Source organism: Phocoena sinus, chromosome X, assembly GCF_008692025.1.
Source record: "Phocoena sinus isolate mPhoSin1 chromosome X, mPhoSin1.pri, whole genome shotgun sequence".
Classification (NCBI taxonomy): Eukaryota; Metazoa; Chordata; class Mammalia; order Artiodactyla; family Phocoenidae; genus Phocoena; species Phocoena sinus.
In genome coordinates this window covers 17061366-17080509 of record NC_045784.1, presented here as the reverse complement: position 1 = coordinate 17080509, position 19144 = coordinate 17061366, and the positions used below count along the sequence as shown (strand labels likewise).

The 19144-nt window shown below is 34.9% G+C and overlaps 1 protein-coding gene and 1 non-coding gene across 6 annotated transcripts in view; both read left to right on the top strand.

Moving 5' to 3' along the window:
* The window catches only part of RPS6KA3 (ribosomal protein S6 kinase A3), a 111501-nt gene that overhangs the window by 70528 nt on the left and 21829 nt on the right, over positions 1 to 19144 (top strand). For all 5 annotated transcript variants that reach the window (XM_032619608.1, XM_032619606.1, XM_032619605.1 and 2 more), the window contains 9 exons: positions 629 to 708; positions 1286 to 1392; positions 5595 to 5632; positions 5869 to 6011; positions 6215 to 6285; positions 15038 to 15126; positions 15323 to 15387; positions 15464 to 15566; positions 17532 to 17656. In XM_032619608.1, the coding sequence (XP_032475499.1) occupies positions 629 to 708; positions 1286 to 1392; positions 5595 to 5632; positions 5869 to 6011; positions 6215 to 6285; positions 15038 to 15126; positions 15323 to 15387; positions 15464 to 15566; positions 17532 to 17656 (821 nt within the window). The remainder of the gene's footprint in view (positions 1 to 628; positions 709 to 1285; positions 1393 to 5594; positions 5633 to 5868; positions 6012 to 6214; positions 6286 to 15037; positions 15127 to 15322; positions 15388 to 15463; positions 15567 to 17531; positions 17657 to 19144) is intronic.
* Positions 13769 to 13875, top strand: LOC116748214. Its single transcript, XR_004348225.1, has one exon. It is a non-coding gene; the product is annotated as a U6 spliceosomal RNA (small nuclear RNA).

The window sequence follows — 19144 nt, the reverse complement described above, 5'->3', positions numbered from 1 at the left end:
ATAGTAAAGTCATGGAAATTAAACCATTACTTCTTAGATAAATTTTAGAAGCTTTTATTGCATTTAGCTTCGTGTTTCTTTTAAACATTATAGTTTCTGAGTGATAGCCATAGGAACAGGTAATAATAATCATTTTTAAATTATAATAATAATAATGTACCAGTATTTTATAGTCTATATGTGTTAGACTAACTTACAAGCAAGAAAGATCCCTAATATCGACGTCCTGATGTTCTTATTCTGTGTAATTAAAGCTAACCAATCCACCTTTTTTTGTAGTTAAGTGACATGGTATTTTGTATTTTGTTTCATGGTTAAGTAAGTCCTTTCTGTTGGGAATTTTTCTTATTGACCACATGTTCTAGAACTCTTGTATTCCTGAGAGACTGTTGCCTGAATAAAATCTAACACATGTTTTAGTGGTTCCATAATAAGAAACACTGCATTTAACATTTCTACGTGGAAATTAAGAGGAATCATTGGTTAACTTCTAAATAAAAAATCAGTTTAGATCTATGATGTAGTCATTAATTTGCTAAAATAGTATTCATGTGTGAATGAGTTGACCTAATGTAAGCCCCCCAAATTAAACTATGAATTAAATGGAAATTTTCGTTTCTTCATTCAGCTTTTCAAACTGAAGGGAAGTTGTATCTTATATTGGACTTTCTCAGGGGAGGAGATTTGTTTACACGCTTATCCAAAGAGGTATATAATTAATCTCTGTTTTAAATCTATTTATACACATCCTTTTTCAACTAAAGCTTTGTTATATTTCAATATTATGCTTGTCGTATTTTGTCAAGTGGCACAAGATTCTTACATTGACGAATCAGAGCCAAAAAGAGTTATTTTCCTAACTTCTGAATTTATTCGGAAAGTAGATTTTAAATTGATAAACTGTCTTTTGCCCTGCTTCTTTTAGTTATAGTTTTTTCAGAAGCAATAATATAACAACAAGATATCCTTAAACAATCAGTAGTGGAAATTCAACCTGCATTGTAAAGATCATTTTTCATTTCTAAGACGTTACTGTGGTGGAGCAGCAATGGCACAATCTGAATATAGTTGTTACTTAACAAAATGTAAAATTATTTTCCCCACAGTGCATATTTAGCATTTAGTAAGTCATTAGTTGACTAACTCAGTCATTTTTGAAAATTTCTTTCATAAGTGAATTGTGTAATTAGCATATTTATAATTTTTTGATATTTAAACTGTAGGATGGAACTTTTAAAAAATGCAAAAAGAAAATAAAGACAGAAAAATTATTATTTTATTTTAGGTCATGTTCACAGAAGAAGATGTCAAATTCTACTTGGCTGAACTTGCGCTTGCTTTAGACCATCTACATAGCCTGGGAATAATCTATAGAGACTTAAAACCAGAAAAGTAAGGAATCATGCTGCTAAGTTGAATACAGTGTAATATAATTATTTAGGGGGTAATATAAAATAATATATCATAGAACTACCACAAACACTGGATTAGAATGCGTATGCTTCACATTTCTGCTAACCCTTTATGTTCTCATACTTTTAAATATCTGTTAATCAAAATACCTGTTAACATTACCTTGTTTTCATTTGCATTCTTTGATTTTTAATGAAGTGGAAATCTATGCTCATAGCTTTATTGGCAGTTGTATTTTTGTGTGATTTTTCTGTTCATGGCCTTTGCTCAGTTTTCTTTTGGAGTGTTGTTTTTTTCCCATTGATTTGTAAGAGACCTTTCTATACAAATTAAGAATTTAACCATTTGACATATGTTGCAAATACACTTTTCTAGTTTATCTTTTAATTTTATTATCTTATTATGTATGTATGTATATATGTATGTATGGCTGTGTTGGGTCTTCGTTGCTGCACGCAGGCCTTCCCTAGTTGTGGCAAGTGGGAGCTACTCTTTATTGCGGTGTGCGGGCTTCTCATCACAGTGGCTTGTCTTTGTTGTGGAGCACAGGCTCTAGGCGTGTGGGCTTCAGTAGTTGTGGCACTCGGGCTCAGTAGTTGTGGCTCACAGGCTCTACAGCGCAGGCTCAGTAGTTGTGGCACACGGACTTAGTTGCTTCGCGGCATGTGGGATCTTCCTGGACCAGGGATTGAACCCATGTCCCCTGCATTGGCAGGCGGATTCTTAACCACTGCGCCACCAGGGAAGTCCCTATCTTTTAATTTTGTGTTATTTTAACCTACACAAGTATTTTTCTCTCAGATCTACCAGTCTTTCCTTTTGTGGTTTCCTCTGTGACTTTTATTCTTCGAAGGGCTTTTCCAATTCTCATGATAAGATTTTTTTCTTCTCATTTTATGGTTTCTTTCTTTTTTTTTTTTACTTTTAACTCCATCTAGAAATTTTTTGGTGTGAGGGATGGCATGGAGCTAATTGTTTCCTCCAAATACCATTTATTGAAAATTTTCTTCTCCACATGATTTCAAATTTTTAATGAGAGTTAAGCAAATTTCCCTTTACTTTCATAGTAGTGATTATCAAGAAGCTAATATTATTTAAATTGTACACACTTCTTTGTTTTAATTTGTTAGTGTTTACTATCTACCACTTTGAGAAAGAAAGGTTTTCTTTTCTCCTTTTTTAAGGATATAAACAAGAGCCTTGTTCTTTCAAGAATTTTTAAAAATAGCTTTTTTGAGATATAGTCCACATACCCCAATGTTCATAGCAGCATTATTTACAATTGCCAAGATGTGGAAGCAACCCAGCTGTCCACCAACAGATGAATGGATAAAGATGTGTTATAAATATACAATGGAATATTTCTCAGCCATAAAAAAGAATAAAATTAGTGGCTGCTGGGGGGTGGGGCGGGAATATAGAGGTGGGGAAGCGGTAAGGTACAAAGTATTGGGTGTAAGTTAAGCTCAAGGATGTATTGTACAACACAGGGAATATAGCCAATATTGGGGAAGAGCTGTAAATGGAAAGTAACCTTTAATTATACTAAAAAAAATTTTTTTAATTAAAAAAATAGTTCTACCACCTAAGTATGCATTCTTAAACAATATAGGTTTCATTTGTTTTAAACTTTATTAAATAAATACTGTACATAAATCTTTGTGTCCTGATCTTTGGACCTATATGATATATTAATATCCAGCTATTAAAACTAAAGTATACAAGTCAGTGGTTTTTAGTATATTCACAGAGTTGTGTAACTATCATCTTTATCAAGAATTTGGATATTACTTACCTTAAAATGTTACATGCAAAATTTAAATTATATATTACAATAGGAAACAAAGGAAATACTCCTTTGGAATCCTGTTAAGTGATCATTTAGAAATTGTTATACTTTCATATTTTACGTTTGTTTTTCAGGTATTTTGTTTTTGGATAAGTTTCATATGGTTCTGATTTTATTCCCCAGATAATGACTGAGTTTTTCTCATCATTTTCCCAATGTCTAACTATCACAACATAAAATATAATTCCTAGTGAGAATGAATATTCAAGCATATAGTCCTTAGAAGAAAAATTTACTGTGAACATAAGATTAAACATTCATAATAAAAATGTGTTCATGTTTTATATCATTTAATTGAATGTATTTATTGTAGACCATTGTATTAATGTTGGTTTTAAAATTATATATAAAGCATGGATCCTGTCTCAAAGATCAAATAAGATCTAACGTGGGTAAGATTGCTTATAGTGAGATTTTTCACGTAAATGTCTAGACTACACTATTAAACTGAAATAACATTTAATTGTTAAATGATCCAAGTGATAACATCATGTAGAGCTTAGGAGAAATTTAAATTTTTAGACCAATTGTTTTACTCACTATAAGGGGTTTTCCAGATCCTTTTAAACTAGAACTCTGTTACAATAAATATGGCTAAAAATAATTATTAATAATTGAAAGAGAACTTCGCTTATTGAGAGTAATACAGTTGACTTTTTCTTTCAAAGATAAAGGACGGGCATGGTTATCTTAGAAAGCACTTGCTGTAGGAAGTATAAGTAATGCCCTTTTAGCCATGTTTTCTTTTTAAATTTTTTCAAAATTACCAAGAATGATTTGAGGTTTGTTTTGTTTTGTTTTTAGAACTGTCTTCCAGGTATTGATTAGACAGAAGGGAGGATGATTCCCACCATACCTGATAATTCCCTTTATATTCCCTAAATGTGTTGGTCTGCTTTCTAGTCAAGCATAATCAAGATCAGTATTTTTTTCATAACAAGTCCCTTGTAGTGAAAGAGACTTGAACACTGTGTCCCTACTGAATTACCCTCACTGGTAAACGTTACTGTAATCATAGTTGAACTGATGATATAGGAAGGTTGGTAGTATTTTTGACATAGTAAAATTTTATTATAACAAAATTTGGCTTGCACATTTTTTTAGTTAATTAAAAGAATTAAAAGTAAGGAATTAAAAGGAATTAAATGTATTAGAAGTAAGGAAATGCCTATATTATGGAATAGTTTTGAATATGAGTGAAATAGTTGACCTTATTACTTGACCTTTCAAGTCAGTATACTAAAATACCCATCCAGAAATGCAGTGACTGGCTTAACAGCTTAGTACTTACTCCTTTCTATAGCTCCTTAATTAACGACCTTACTCTACACTCAAGTATCTGCTAAAGCCAGAAACTTGAGTGTCTTCTCCAGTTGTTGTTCTTTATCATAAGTCATACCTAAGAGCACACTAAATATTCTTTATTTTTCCTTCTAAATTGTTTTCTAAAATTGCAGATCTGATTATCTTTACCTTCCATGCATGTAAACCTTTTATGATCTTCATTGCCCTTAAGAAGAAATCCAAACTCTTTGGAATGCTCTATCAGCTCTTTGTAGACTGGCCCCATTCATGCAATATACATTTCTTATTTATCTGTGCTCTACTGAACAGTGAGCTACAAGATGAATAAGGTCAAAGTCTCAAGGAGCTCTCAGTTTACTGAAAAAGAGAGAAAACACTGGATAATATATACAATGTAGTGATGGTTCAAGAAGAACAAGGAGTATGAGGAAGGTGTGTTGAGGAGAAGAGGATTGTGTAAGTTGTGTCAGAAAAAAAGCTAGGAAGGAATTCCCTGGCGGTCCAGTGGTTAGGACTCATCGCTTTCACTGCCAGGGCCTGGGTTCAGTCCCTGGTTGGGGAACTAAGATCCCGCAAACTGCACAGCACAGCCAAGAAAGAAAAAGAAAAAAAGCTAGTAAAGAATGATTGAGTCAGATGCCTTTAAAATGACAGCTCTAACACTTTTGACTTAACTGTCCAGACCTCTGTCTATTGTGCAAGCACTAGGGAGTTTAGTTAGGCCACCTCTGCAGAAAGGCACTAAGAGCAACTTAGAATATAGGTCTTGGTTCCTTTCCTCATAGTTCTCAAGTGTCCCTGGCTCATTAATACAAGTTATAAGGCTTTGCCTTTGGGATTCGTTATATATGTGTGTCCAAAAAAATAATTTTTCTCCTCCTTTACCTTCGCCTTTTTATTCAGAGTCTAAAGCAATATTTTGGAATGAATGTGATGATCTGATACTTAACAAAGTAATTTCAGTTTTAGCTTCGAAAAATCTCTCTTTAATGGTTTGAAAAGATTTTCTAACTTTGTTTTCTTTCAGCATACTTCTTGATGAAGAAGGTCACATCAAGTTAACAGGTAAAAAATCCTCATTTTGTTAAAATAGTCTCTCCTACTCTATATAATTAATTTCCTTTAAGGTTGATCATGGTATAAATATTAAGTAACACATTGTGTTAAAAACTTGAATTAGAATTTTTAAATAATTAATGTAAATATTGGAACTATTAATGTAAACTTTGGAACTCAAAGTTTAAACTTTACGTGTGCAAATTATTGTAGGATATTTATGAACTTGATATTTATTTTGGCAGATTTTGGCCTAAGTAAAGAGTCTATTGACCATGAAAAGAAAGCATATTCTTTTTGTGGAACTGTGGAATACATGGCTCCAGAAGTAGTTAATCGTCGAGGTCATACTCAGAGTGCGGACTGGTGGTCTTTCGGTGTGTTAATGGTAAGGTTTGGGGTGTTTTTTTGGTTTGTTTTTTTTTTTTTTTTGAAGTTCACTAGTGAATATAGTAGAAATATAAATCACTTGTTTTATTGTATAGCAATTTTAGAAGATGTGGTTGTAATTAAGATGTTGCTTTTTTATCTTCTAGCCTTGAGATTTTATACCTACTGACTAATACCTCTGATTATTTTGCCTTTTTATAGTTTGAGATGCTCACTGGTACACTACCTTTCCAAGGAAAAGATCGAAAAGAAACAATGACTATGATTCTTAAGTAAGTACTCCCTAGTGGATGTGTTTTGATGAGATTTAAAAATAAATGCTTCAAACTAAAAAATGAGATTTTTAGAGTGTTAGCTATCGTATAAGAAATAACTAAGAAATTCATTGATATTATGACATCAATATTATGTGGTTTAAATATGAGCAAACCCCATAGATCTAGAATACTCATAATTATCTTCATGTTACTATTGAAAGCTTTACCTTTGAGATTTGGAATATGAAAAAGATGCCCATTATTCTATTTCTCTTTACATTGTCCTGGAGGTACTAGCAAGTAAAGTAAGGCATCCAAAAGAAGTGCAGCTTAAGGTTTAAAAAGCAGAAATAAAATTGTCATTATTGGGAATTCCCTGGTGGTCCAGTGGTTAGGACTCCATGCTTCCACTGCCAGGGGCCTGGGTTCGATCCTTGGTCAGGGAACTAAGATCCCGCAAGCCCCACGGCATGGCCAAAAAAAATTGTCATTGTTTAGTTAACACGATTGTGTCCATAGAAAATCCAAATCTTCATATAAATCCTTGGAATTAATGAGAGCTTGGCAAAGTTGCTGGATAAAGGGTCAGTAAATAAAATCTATTTCATGTCTGTATACTAGCAACAGAAAACGGAATTTTTTTAAAAAGATACTGTTTACAATAGTAAAAAAAAAAAATCAAACCTAGGGAGAAATCTAGCAGAAGTTATGCAAGAACTTTATGCAGAGAACTTAGAAAATGCTAGGAAATTTTAAAAGACCAAAGTAACTTGGAAGGTTATACCATATTCACATTATGACAGACCTAAGTGTTATAAAGGATGTGTGTTATCCAATAAAAAAATATAATGTGAACCCCATACATAATTTTAAATTTTCTAGTAACAACATTAAAAAAGTAAAAAGAAACAACTAAAATTAACTGTAATATATTTTATTTAACCCAGTATATCCAAGATATTATCATTTCAACATGTGATCAGCATTAAAAAATGATCGAGACATGATACATTATTTTTTTTATTTGAAACTCACTGCAGGTTTTACACTTAACAGTTTGGGCTAGCCACATTTCAAGTGCTCAGTGGCTGTATGTGACTAGTGGCTACCATATTGGACAGCATAACTGTAGTTTCAGTGCAAATCATATTTAAATCCTAACAATTTTTTGTGTGGAACTTAATAAACTGATTCTTATATGATAATACAAAGGACCAAGAATAGCTAAAACACTCCTGAAGAATATCAAGATAGGAGGACTTGCTTTACCAAGTATCAAGCCTTGCTATAACTATAATTAGGACAATATGGCATTAAAACAAGTATAGAAAATAGAATTGTGCAATGGACTTGGGAGGCCAGTAGCAGACCTATACATATATGGACACTCGATTTACAACCATTGGAAATTGCAGAGCAGTAGGGAAATAGCACCCTTTTTTAGTAAATCATGCTGGAAAAAATGATATTCAAACAGAAAAAGATAAAACAACTACCTCACACCATACACAAATCATTTCCAAGTATATTATAAATATATATATATATTTTTTTACATATATATGGGAAAAGGGCAGAAAGATTCTAGAAGAGAATATAGGAGGAATCTTCATGACCTGGGTGTAGAAGAAGTAGTCTTTCAACACAAAAAGCATGAGCCATAAAGGAAAAGATTGATAAATTATTACTACATTAAAATTAATAACTTCTCATCAAAATATTCCATTGAAAAAATAGAAGAAATTTATAACATATAACCAACAAAGGACTTGTTTCCAGAATATGTCAAGGACTCCAGTCAATCAATAAGAAAAAGACAGCCCAGTAGAAACATGAAGGGACGTAGGGACTTCACAAAAGAGGATATCCTATGGCCAATAAGCTTATTAAAAGATGCTTGCCCTCATTAATCAGAAAATGCAAATTAAAACCACAGTGAGCTACAACTACATACCCACCAGAGTAGCTAAGGGTACAAAGACTGACAATACAAAGTGCTGACGGGCTGTGGAGCAGTGGCAGCTTTCATACATAGCTGGAAGGAATGTAAATACTCATATAACCTCTTTGGAAAGCAGTTTTTGGCATTTCTTCTAAAGTCCAATACATGTATAACCTCATCCAGTAATCCTGTTCCTAGGCATGCACCCAGTTTTTATGCATCAAGGTACTTGCACGTCAAGAAACAAGTACCCAGATATTTATAGCAGCATTATTTATAATAGCCAAAAGGTAGAAACTAGATTGTTAACAGAAGAATGGACTAATAAATTGTGGTATATTCATACAGTGGAATACAGCAGGGGTTGACTATAAATATTTTAGATTTTGTAGGCCACACACAGTCTCTGTCACATATTTGTATTGTTTATTATTTGCTTCTAGCACTTTTAAAATGTAAAAACCATTTGTAGCTCAAAAGCCATACAAAAATAGGCTGAAGCCTTTTGCCCGTGGGTGTAGTGTGCTATACAGCAAAGAAAAGGAACAAACCACAGTTACATACAATGACTTGGGTAAATCTCACAAGAATGTTGAGCAAAAGCAATTCAGACACAAAAGAATGAATACTACATAGATGATCCTATTTATAAAGTTTTAAAAGCAGACAAACTAAAGCATAGTTTTTAGGGTCCCTATTTAGATGGCAGAAGTCTGCGGCAAAATCAGGAAAGTAGTTACATTGGATGAGGGGTTCTGGCAATGTTATATTTCTTGGCCAGATGACTGTTCACTTTGTGGTCAATCATGGAGCTGTGTACTTTGGTTTTAGATTTGGGAGGTTTGGTTTGGTTTTTTGCACTTTATGTTATTCGTCACAATAAAAAACATTGAAAAATATTTGCTATACAAATGAATGTTCAGTGAACCTTCATCACTCCATCTACTCTGGCCCCTTCCTTTCAGCTAATAGACACACTTTAGTGTTGAGAAAAACAAACCATTTCTTTGACTTGGCCTATCTTTCAAGTTTCTGCAGCATCTTCCTGCATTCTTTCAACAAAAAGCCTCTTTAAAGAGTGGTCTGTGCTTTCTCTTACTTTTTTTTGGCTGCTTTTATCCCATAGCCTGTTTGTCATTCATTTCTGCCGCTCCATTGAGCGGCTCCATTCTCTCACTATGGTCATCAGTAATTTCCTGGTTGCTTAAACTAGTGGCAGATTGTCAGAAAGGTGACTCTTTGTATGATTTGTTCACGCAATTCATTCAACAGATGATTGAGGTCTTTCTATATGTACTTAGGATGCAATGTGAACAAGACTGACAAGATCTTCTGTGGTCTCACTGAGCTTGCATTCTAGTGGGGGAGACAAGGAATTAATATTTAAACAAATAAATATAATAATTTCCTGTAGTAATAGGAGCAGTGGGGATAATAAACCAGGGTACTCTTGAAGTGTGAGGGAAGGGGCAGGGGCAGGAATCATTTTAGATGAGACATTTAAGGAAGGTCTCTCTGAGGAGTATTTGACACTGCTGGTCACCCCCTCCCCCCTTCGTTTTTCCTACTTTCATCTACTTCTCCCACCTCTCTAGCCATTCCTCTTTTGGTCTCTTTTGCTTGACCATTCCTTCTCTGCCTGCTTTTCTCTTTTTAATTATGAAAAATTTCAAGGGTAAATTCGCAAAAATAGAATAATACAGTGAACATACGTATACCAATCACCCACATTCAACAGTCATAAAGATTTTGCCACATTTGCTTTGTCTATTCCTCCTTTCTTTTTTTCTTCTTTACTGAAATAGTTTAAGCATTCCAGACATGTCATTTCTCACCTACTGCAGTTTGCATTGCTAAAATATATGGATATTTTCTTATGTAAACTGGTAATAGTCATCTAATACCAATCCTTAACCAGATTTTTCAGGTTTTCTCCAAAACTGTATCCCAAATCAAGTCTGCACGTATCCTTTCGTTGTATTTCTTCAGCTTCTGTTCATCTAGAACAGTGTACCCCTGTTGTTCCCCTGCCATTTACTTGTAGAAACCATGTCACTTTTATAGAATTTTACTTTCTGAATTTATCTTGTTAAAAGATGAGACCACTTCTTAATATCTGAAACAAAAAGCATAAAGGTGATTGTATTGCTTACTATAGTAGGGAAAGCGGTGCTGGTCCAGTAGAATCTCTCCAAGCAGAGTAGACCATTGTTCTTATATAGGGTTTTGGGGAAGGGTGGAGTTCAAGAATTGGCAGGTTTTCAGGGCCTAAAATGAATTGACATCATCTGTAAGTATGGTTACTTGGGTGGGACTCTTGGCACTCAGGTGTGGTTATTGGCGTCAGTTCATTCTTATTTGGCTAATTTTCACAGGTGAAGAGCAGTTACTGATTCGTTGGTTTGCAAAAACAAAAAACTCTGTTCACCTAGGCAAGTAGTCTTTGATCAATTGAATGGTTCTGGTGCCTCTCTTGTTACCATGGTTACATAATAATTAGTCTTTTCCCAGGAGTGTGAAGTTTTTTTATTCTCCTTGTGATGTTTTTTCACTTGTTACTTTATCCTGTTTTTGGTTAAACTTTTTTGGCAACATTATTTCATAGCTCGTGCTTTTGCACCCTATTGCATCATATCAGGAGGCTTACAGCACCATGTTGCCCCACTTTAAGTGATGAATTCCCATGGTTACAGCTGATCCCTCCATTGTAAAGTTCCCTGTCAGGTTTTCATCTAATAGTTTCATCCACTGATAATCATTACTTGAAACAGTTATTTTATTAGGGATTTTAAATTGTGTATTTTCTATTACTGTTATTCCTTCACTTATTAGCTGGTATTTTCCAAAGCAATGAGCTTTTCCTCATCAACTAGGGCTATTTAGTTACCTTGAAATGAGGCTCAAACAAGATGAGCCCCAGTGGGGGTGATGTCCGATGAGTTGGGTTTTTATGTTAGTTTTGACTTTTTCCTTTTCCTTTTTCACTATAACGAAGTCATGGGATTTACTAATCAGTGTGATTCAGCCAATTGCATTCATTATTTTTAATGCCCAAATGGTTCTTTTTCTGACCACCTTTTAAATGTTCTCGTTACCCAGTGTTCCATCTCTGATATGCTTTTCTCCCCGCCTGGACTCACTTTCCTGACTGGCACCAGTCTTTCCAATAACTATTGAACATTTTAATTACTCCCAAATCACTCTTTCTTACCTTAATTTACCAGGCACCAGATCTTTATTTCCATTTACTCACCTGCATGACTTAACATTTTTAAACTAAATTTATCTTTGTTCGCTGTTCTGTTCCTCTTCTTGTATTCCCAATTAACAGCTTTTCCATGTACCCTATCTCCTAAGCCAGAAACCTAGAAATCGTTCTTGATTTCTTCCTCTCTTGCATACAAAGGTATTCACCAAATTCAGTCTCCGAACTATTTCACTGTCCCAGCCTTCCTTCTGCATTGCACTGCTTACAGTTCTCAGATCTCCTACCCATGGTGATCTCCTACCCACACTATAGGGCCAAGCTTCTAAGTAGATTGCTCACTGCCTACCACCGCTTCCCACTCCAGATCATTCTATACTTCCCTTGGAGTTCCCTCTTGAAAATAAATCTTGTCCGTTAGTCCACTGTTTAAAGACCTCTGCTATATTCCTGTTACCAAATACGGCAGTGTTTCCCCTCGTTTCTGTTGTTCAACAGAATGCTAATTCTACAAGATGTTAATAGGTATTCTCTGAAGAAGAGGTGCTAAAAACAAATGTTTAGAAAAATACTGATTTCATTACTCTAAATTTATTGGCCTTTTATACGCAACGTATTTTATTTTATGTCTCTAACAAGGGGTATAATAGATAGCATTCCACAAACTCACTGGATCATGAAATATTTTGTTGTTGTTGCTAAGTGTCTAGGGAAATTAATATTATTTAGTAAAATATTGGGGGACACTGGCCAAACGAATAGATTCTCAACCTTTAAATTGCATTTAAGGCCTTTTTCAATCTCCCATGTTAACATAGATATTCCCTACTGTTCCCTTAGCACTCTTTACATGTGTCCTTCTGAATTTGTCTCTTAATGTACTAGCATTATCTATATCTGTCTTCCCCACTGATTGTGTCGGGGGGGGGGGGGCTGTCTTTATCTCCGTATCCTAAGCAGTGTCTAGCACATAGTAGCTTCAATAACAACTCACTGAATAATAAATGGATCTATTTCTGAAATAGAAATTTCTCTGCTAGCCATTTTCTCCAGCACTGTTATTATTTTCATACTTACAGGATGGTTTCCTTAATTTGTAGGTTGAGAAAAAGAGTAAAATTATATATTAGAAGTGAAACAGACCTTCAAGCTCATCCAGGCCAGTGGTTTTCAGACTGTGTGCCACAGACATCTTAGATGTTCCACAGACCCCTTTCCCACCAGCTCCCCTTCCCTGGAGGGCTATTAAAGGGAACGGGAGGGAAAAAATAGGTGTGTGAAGCACATGTTCTTTTAAATGTTTTAAATGTTGGATTTCTTAAATTCCTGTTGAGAAAGAGTTCCAAGTCTACAGTTTGGCAGCCATTAATCTAACATCCAATCCCCTTGCTCATGAAGAACTGGTAACAGGCTCAAGGGGATTGGCTTTCCCAAGGTCACAAAGTTCTTAGTAACAGACCCAGAACTAAGACTCAGATGATCTTACTTTTACAGTAGTGCTTTTTACAAAATTCTGAAAAATGAAAAAGTTCATTAGAAGATTTGGGGCTAACATTCTGTGTTCACACAAAAACCTAGACCCAAATACTCATAGCAGTTTTATTCATAATAGCCCCGAACTGGACACAATCCAAATGTCCCTCAACAGATAAATGGATAATCTGTGGAATATCCTTGTCATGGAATACTACTTAGCAATAAACATGAATGAACTATTGGGACTTCCCTGGTGGTGCGGTGGATAGGACTCCATGCTCCCAATTCAGGGGGCCCGGGTTCAGTCGCTGGTCAGGGAACTAGATCTCACATGCATGCCACAACTAAGAGTTCATGTGCTGCAACTAAGGAGCCAGCAAGCCACAACTAAGGAGCCCGTGAGCCGCAACTAAGGACCCCCACCTGCCACAACTAAGGAGCCCTGGAGCAGCAACTAAGGAGCCCACGTGCTGCAATTAAGACCCGGTGCAACCAAATAAATAATATAATAGATAGATCTATTATCTATAAATAAATAAATGGAATGAACTGTTAATACAACAACTTGGATGAATCTCAAGGGAATTATGCTGCATGAAAAAAGTTACATACTGTATGGTTCCATTTACATGGCATTCTTAAAATGACAAAATTATAGAAATGGAGAATACATTAGTGGTTGCCAGAGGTTAGGAATTGGGGAGGGAGGGAGGTGGGTGTGGTTATAAAGGAGCCACTTGAGGGATTCTTTTGGTGTTGAACTGTTCAGTACCTTTACTGTGGTGGTGGATACAGGAACTTAGAAATGTAATAAAATGGCATAGAACTTCACCTCACAGCTGTCAGGATGGTTATCATCAAAAAGTCTACAAATAGTGGTCGCTTTGGCAGTACATATACTAAAATTGGAATGATACAGAGAAGATTAGCATGGCCCCTGCGCAAGGATGACATGCAAATTCGTGAAGCATTCCATATTTTTACTTTGTTATACAGCAGAAACTAACACAACATTGTAAAGCAATTATGCTCCAATAAAAAAAGTCTACAGATAACACATGTTGGATGGGAATTCCCTGGCGGTCCAGTGGTTAGGGCTCCGTACTTTCACTGCGAGGGCCCAGGTTCAATCCCTGGTTGGGGAACTAAGATCCCGCAAGGTGCGCGGTGTGGCCAAAAAAATAGCACACATTTTGGGGAGTATGTGGAGAAAGGGGAACCCTTGTACACTGTTGATGGGAAAACACTAATTCAGAAAGATACATGCACCCCAGTGTTCATAGCAGCACAATTTACAATAGCCAGCACATGGAAGCACCCCAAGTGCCCATTAACAGATGATTGGATTAAGGAGATTTGGCATACACACGCGCACACACACACACACACACACACACACACACACACACACACACACACAAAATGGAATATTACTCAGCCATAAAACAGAATGAAATTCTGCCATTTACAGCAATGTGGATGGACCTTGAGGGCATTATGCTAAGTGAGATAACTGAGACAGAGAAAGACAAATACTGTATGATATCATTTACATGTGGAGTCAAAAAATAATGCAAATGAATGTATATGCAAAACAGAAACATTCACAGATACAGAGGACAAACGTACGGTTACCGAAGGGGAGATGGAAGCGGGGGGAGGGACAAATTAGGGGTGTGGGATTAACAGATACAGACCACTATGTATAAAATCAGTAAGCAACAGGATGTACAATATAACACAGGAAATTATGGCCGTTATCTTATAATAACCTAAAATGGAATATAATCTGCAAGAATACTGAATCACTATGCTGTACACCTGAAACTAATGTAATACTGTAAATCAACTATACTTCAATTTAAAAGATGGCATAGAACTAAACACACACACAAATAAGTGCAATGAAAATTGGAGATATCTGAATGAGATCAGTGGATTGTGTCAATGTCAATATCCTGGTTGTGATATCACACTATAGTTTTGTAAGGTGTTACCACTGGGGGAAACTGGGTAAAGGGTACGTAGGCTCTCTCTGTATTATTTCTGATTTGGGATCCATAATTATCTTAAAATTAAAAGTTTATTTTAAAAATAAAATACAGATACCTCCAAAACATAAAATATATGGATTTATTATTTAGAGCCAAACTTGGGATGCCACAGTTTTTGAGTCCTGAAGCCCAGAGTCTTTTACGAATGCTTTTCAAACGAAATCCTGCAAACAGATTAGGTAAAATTTTTAATTAATTTGTTTCTTTTGTGTGTTTGTTGGTGTTTGTTTTCTAGGGGGGAGATGGATATTTGTGTTTGTTGTGGGATTATGAAATAGTAGGACAAATGTTAAAAGTGAAGACTGAATAAACAATATATATATTTATCCTTGAAATAAAATTACCATTTAATCAAAACTAGTCAATTTTTGATAGGCGCAGGACCAGATGGAGTTGAAGAAATTAAAAGACATTCATTTTTCTCAACAATAGACTGGAATGTAAGTATAGAATGAAAACTTGCTTGAAATTTTTTTTATAATTAACACATGTCTAAGTCTCTCATTTTTCCTCCAGAAACTGTATAGAAGAGAAATTCATCCACCTTTTAAACCTGCAACTGGCAGGCCTGAAGATACTTTCTATTTTGATCCTGAGTTTACTGCGAAAACTCCCAAAGGTAAGGAGAAAACGTGAAAACCCAAATATAAGGCAATGTACTTTTTTTTCTTGTTCAATCAGAAAATCTTATCTAGTATAACTCTATATACTGTCCTCATTTCTTCCCTTCATACACTACCCCTGCTGTAATAACTAGATCATTAGTAAATCCTTTATAGCATTTTATAGAAGTCAAGATCCTTCTTAAATCTTTTAGCAAATTATGTTGTACCTTAAACTTCCATACAATTTGTGTGAAAAAATTATTTGGTTGTGCGTTTATTTACCTGTAGCTATGTTCACATGAAATACTACAGCATAAGTAGTGCCCTTTAAAATTCTAATATTATATGGTACTCTGGAAGTACTTACAAAGTTCAAATCCCAAGCATAACTTAAACTTCATGTGAGGTGTGATAACTTCAAAATGATTCATATCGTGTATCAGGCTTTATCCTAAAATTGCACAAACAGTGACTATTAGAGAAGTGATCTTTGAAATGGTAAGTTGTATTTCATTCATTAGTGTGTGTATTATACATAATGGTGTTTTTCACTCTAATGTTCTCTCATTTAGGTGTATCAGATCCCAGGTTTATCATTGACAAGCAAATAAATAGAAAATGTACTTGCGTGTATTTCCCATAGAGTGTATCATTCAAACCTTGCTATAAAGCTTTACAGCCAAAAGTCTAACAATCTATATTAAGCAATGATGGGTGTTTATTTTTGTAAGGCAGCCTTAGAAATTTGGATTAACACATGAACAGAATTTTATCAAATGTATAGACAGTGATATGCATAGAACTGATGATATATGGTAATGTTTTACTTTTCTTTCTCAATACAATTTGTCCTGATAGAGGAAAAATTCTTAGAATAGAGCAGTTCTATATTATATTCTGCCCAGATAGGTTCTCTTAGCAGAAGTCTTCAGTATAATTCTGTCACATTGACGTAGAATTCACTAAACAATATATATTGCTGAGAATATCAAGCTGATATTAAAAGAGAACTTTATGTGGAGTTGATGTTTAAGTAGATTTACCTGTTTTTTGCTTGCCTTTAGCCTTTATAGTATGTTTATAAATATTAGTATGCCTAATTGTATGTTTATATTTATGAATAACATATTTATTATACTTGTATTATTTCTTTTTTAGTGAGCATTAACTATATTGTGAAAGTATTTTTCTGTTTTTGTTAATGCCAGTAGATTCCACATAAATAATTTGAATAACAATACATGTCACGTCATAAAACATTTTAAGGACTACGTACTGTGATTGTCCTAGTGTGTGTGTGTGTGTGTGTGTATATATATATATATATATATATAAATTTGATCTTTTACATGTATAATAATTTTATCTTCAGTTTAGATTTCTAGATTCTGACATTATGTATTGAGACCACTGGACTAAATCCCTTTCTCCTAAATTATCTGCAGATCAACCTTATATCTCCCCCTAACCAGGAGCCATAGCATTGTTAGGTTATTATTTAGGGCTGCACTGTCCAATGTGGTAGCCGGTAGCCATATGTGGCTGTTTAAATTTAAATTAATTAAAATGTAAAATTTTGTTTCTTAGTCACACTAACCACATCTCGAATTTTCAGTAGCTACATGTGGCTAGGGGCTACTGTATTGGGCAGCACAGATAAAGAAAATTTCCATCACTGCAGGAAAGTCTTTGGGACAGTGCTAATTTAGAATATATTAACCCAGTAATTCATTAATTTAGTATATTCTTCAAATGAATTAGCAATTTTCTGGGCTCTGAGGGACTAGGATGTTAGAGTTTTGATGGCAATAAGCCATCAGGACAGATCTGATACAGTGCCTTACTTAGTTATCCTGGAAACACTGGATACCTGAGAAGTGGAATTCCAGAATAAGTGAGAACGGTCATAATGTTGACAATTCTTCCCTTAATTACCTTTCAAAGCAATTACTTTCTTAGTAATTTATTATTCTTTTCAGATTCACCTGGCATTCCACCTAGTGCTAATGCACATCAGCTTTTTCGGGGGTTTAGTTTTGTAGCTATTACCTCAGATGATGAAAGCCAAGCTATGCAGACAGTTGGTGTGCACTCAATTGTTCAGGTGAGTGAATGTCTAAGTAATTTTAAATTTGAAGTGTTGTAAGATACAGTTCATTGTGTGGATAATTATGTTAGATTTGATCTGCTGACCTTAAGTGAGCAGCTTAAAATACATTTTATATCATTGACATTACTCTTAGAAACTCCTTTCATATACCTTTGAAAAGGTTGCATGAGCCAGAATCCTGGATACCTATCTGACTTGAAAGTAGAATTCTAAGAGAGTTGAGATAAGTATCACCATCTTGTCTCTCCTCTCCTGTGCCTTAGAATGTTTATTGGGCCTAATTTGTTTCATCCTCTGTCTCTGTTAGATCAGCTGTGGTGAGCTGAGGTCTCCTAGTTCACTGATACTTTAGAACAGGGGTCAGCAGACTTTTTCTGTAAGGACCAGATAATAAATATTTGAGGCTTCGTAGGCTCTATGGATCTCTGTTGCGACTACTCAACTCTGCCGTTGTAGCACAAAAGCAGTCATAGATTGTATGTAAATGAATGAACATGGCTGTGTGCCAATAAAACTTTGTTTAGCAAAAACTGGTAGTGAACCAGATTTGGCCCACAGGCCATAGTTTGCCAACCTCTGCCATAGAAATATATAAGAAATAAAAATAAACTTAAATTTTAAGTTTTCCAAGATTTGTGTCCTTGTTCTTTTGGAGCCCCATTGTCATTAGGAAGAAATGGTTATGGGTACTGCCTTAGGGTACCTCCCTCCTTATCCCATCTGTTGATCAGAGTGGGAGAAAAAGGAGCTACAGAAGCAGGTTTCTGAGTGTGTGTGTTTGTAGCAGGCGACTGCACTGCTAAATTAAATGTTATTAGAGGAACACAAATAGTACAAACCATTAGATTTATTTCTTCCCATCGTAGTATCATGGAAAGATAAATTAAATTCATCTTCTTAATCATAGAGGGAACTAGATATATCTTTTGAAGCACTGAATTGTTTTTAGGGTATACTTAGTGCTTGAATTTGCTTGATGATTAAGTTGCTTTTGCGCTAAAGTTTTTTTCACAAGTCAGTTATCTTGCTTTCCACTTTCTAGAAAACCAATTTAAGCACTGTTTTTTGAACAAAGTTCATGTTGAAATAGTCTGTCCCTTTTATTATGACAAGCATGTGATGAATTCTCTAGAATGTATGTTTATGATTTCTGTGTGGTGCATCGGAGAGAAGAATCCAGATGTTCTAATTCTGAATCCTCCTAAATCTTTTCTTCTATACCAGAGGTTTCAAATGTCTCCCCGTTTGCAAAGGTATTTCAAAGACCTATAGCCATTTGGGGAGTAGAATGGGGCATAACCACTGTCAAGGCTGTCGGCCCCTTATCATGTAGCTCTGTGTTTCTTGTTGTACATATTCAGTTTTTTCTTTTCAACATAAGCCTTTTTTAAAGGCATATTTCTTGCTGTGCATTGTATCGTAGACACTTCAGAAATGCACAGTTGTAGAAGAATATATGCAGAAAATTTCATTTTTATTTTT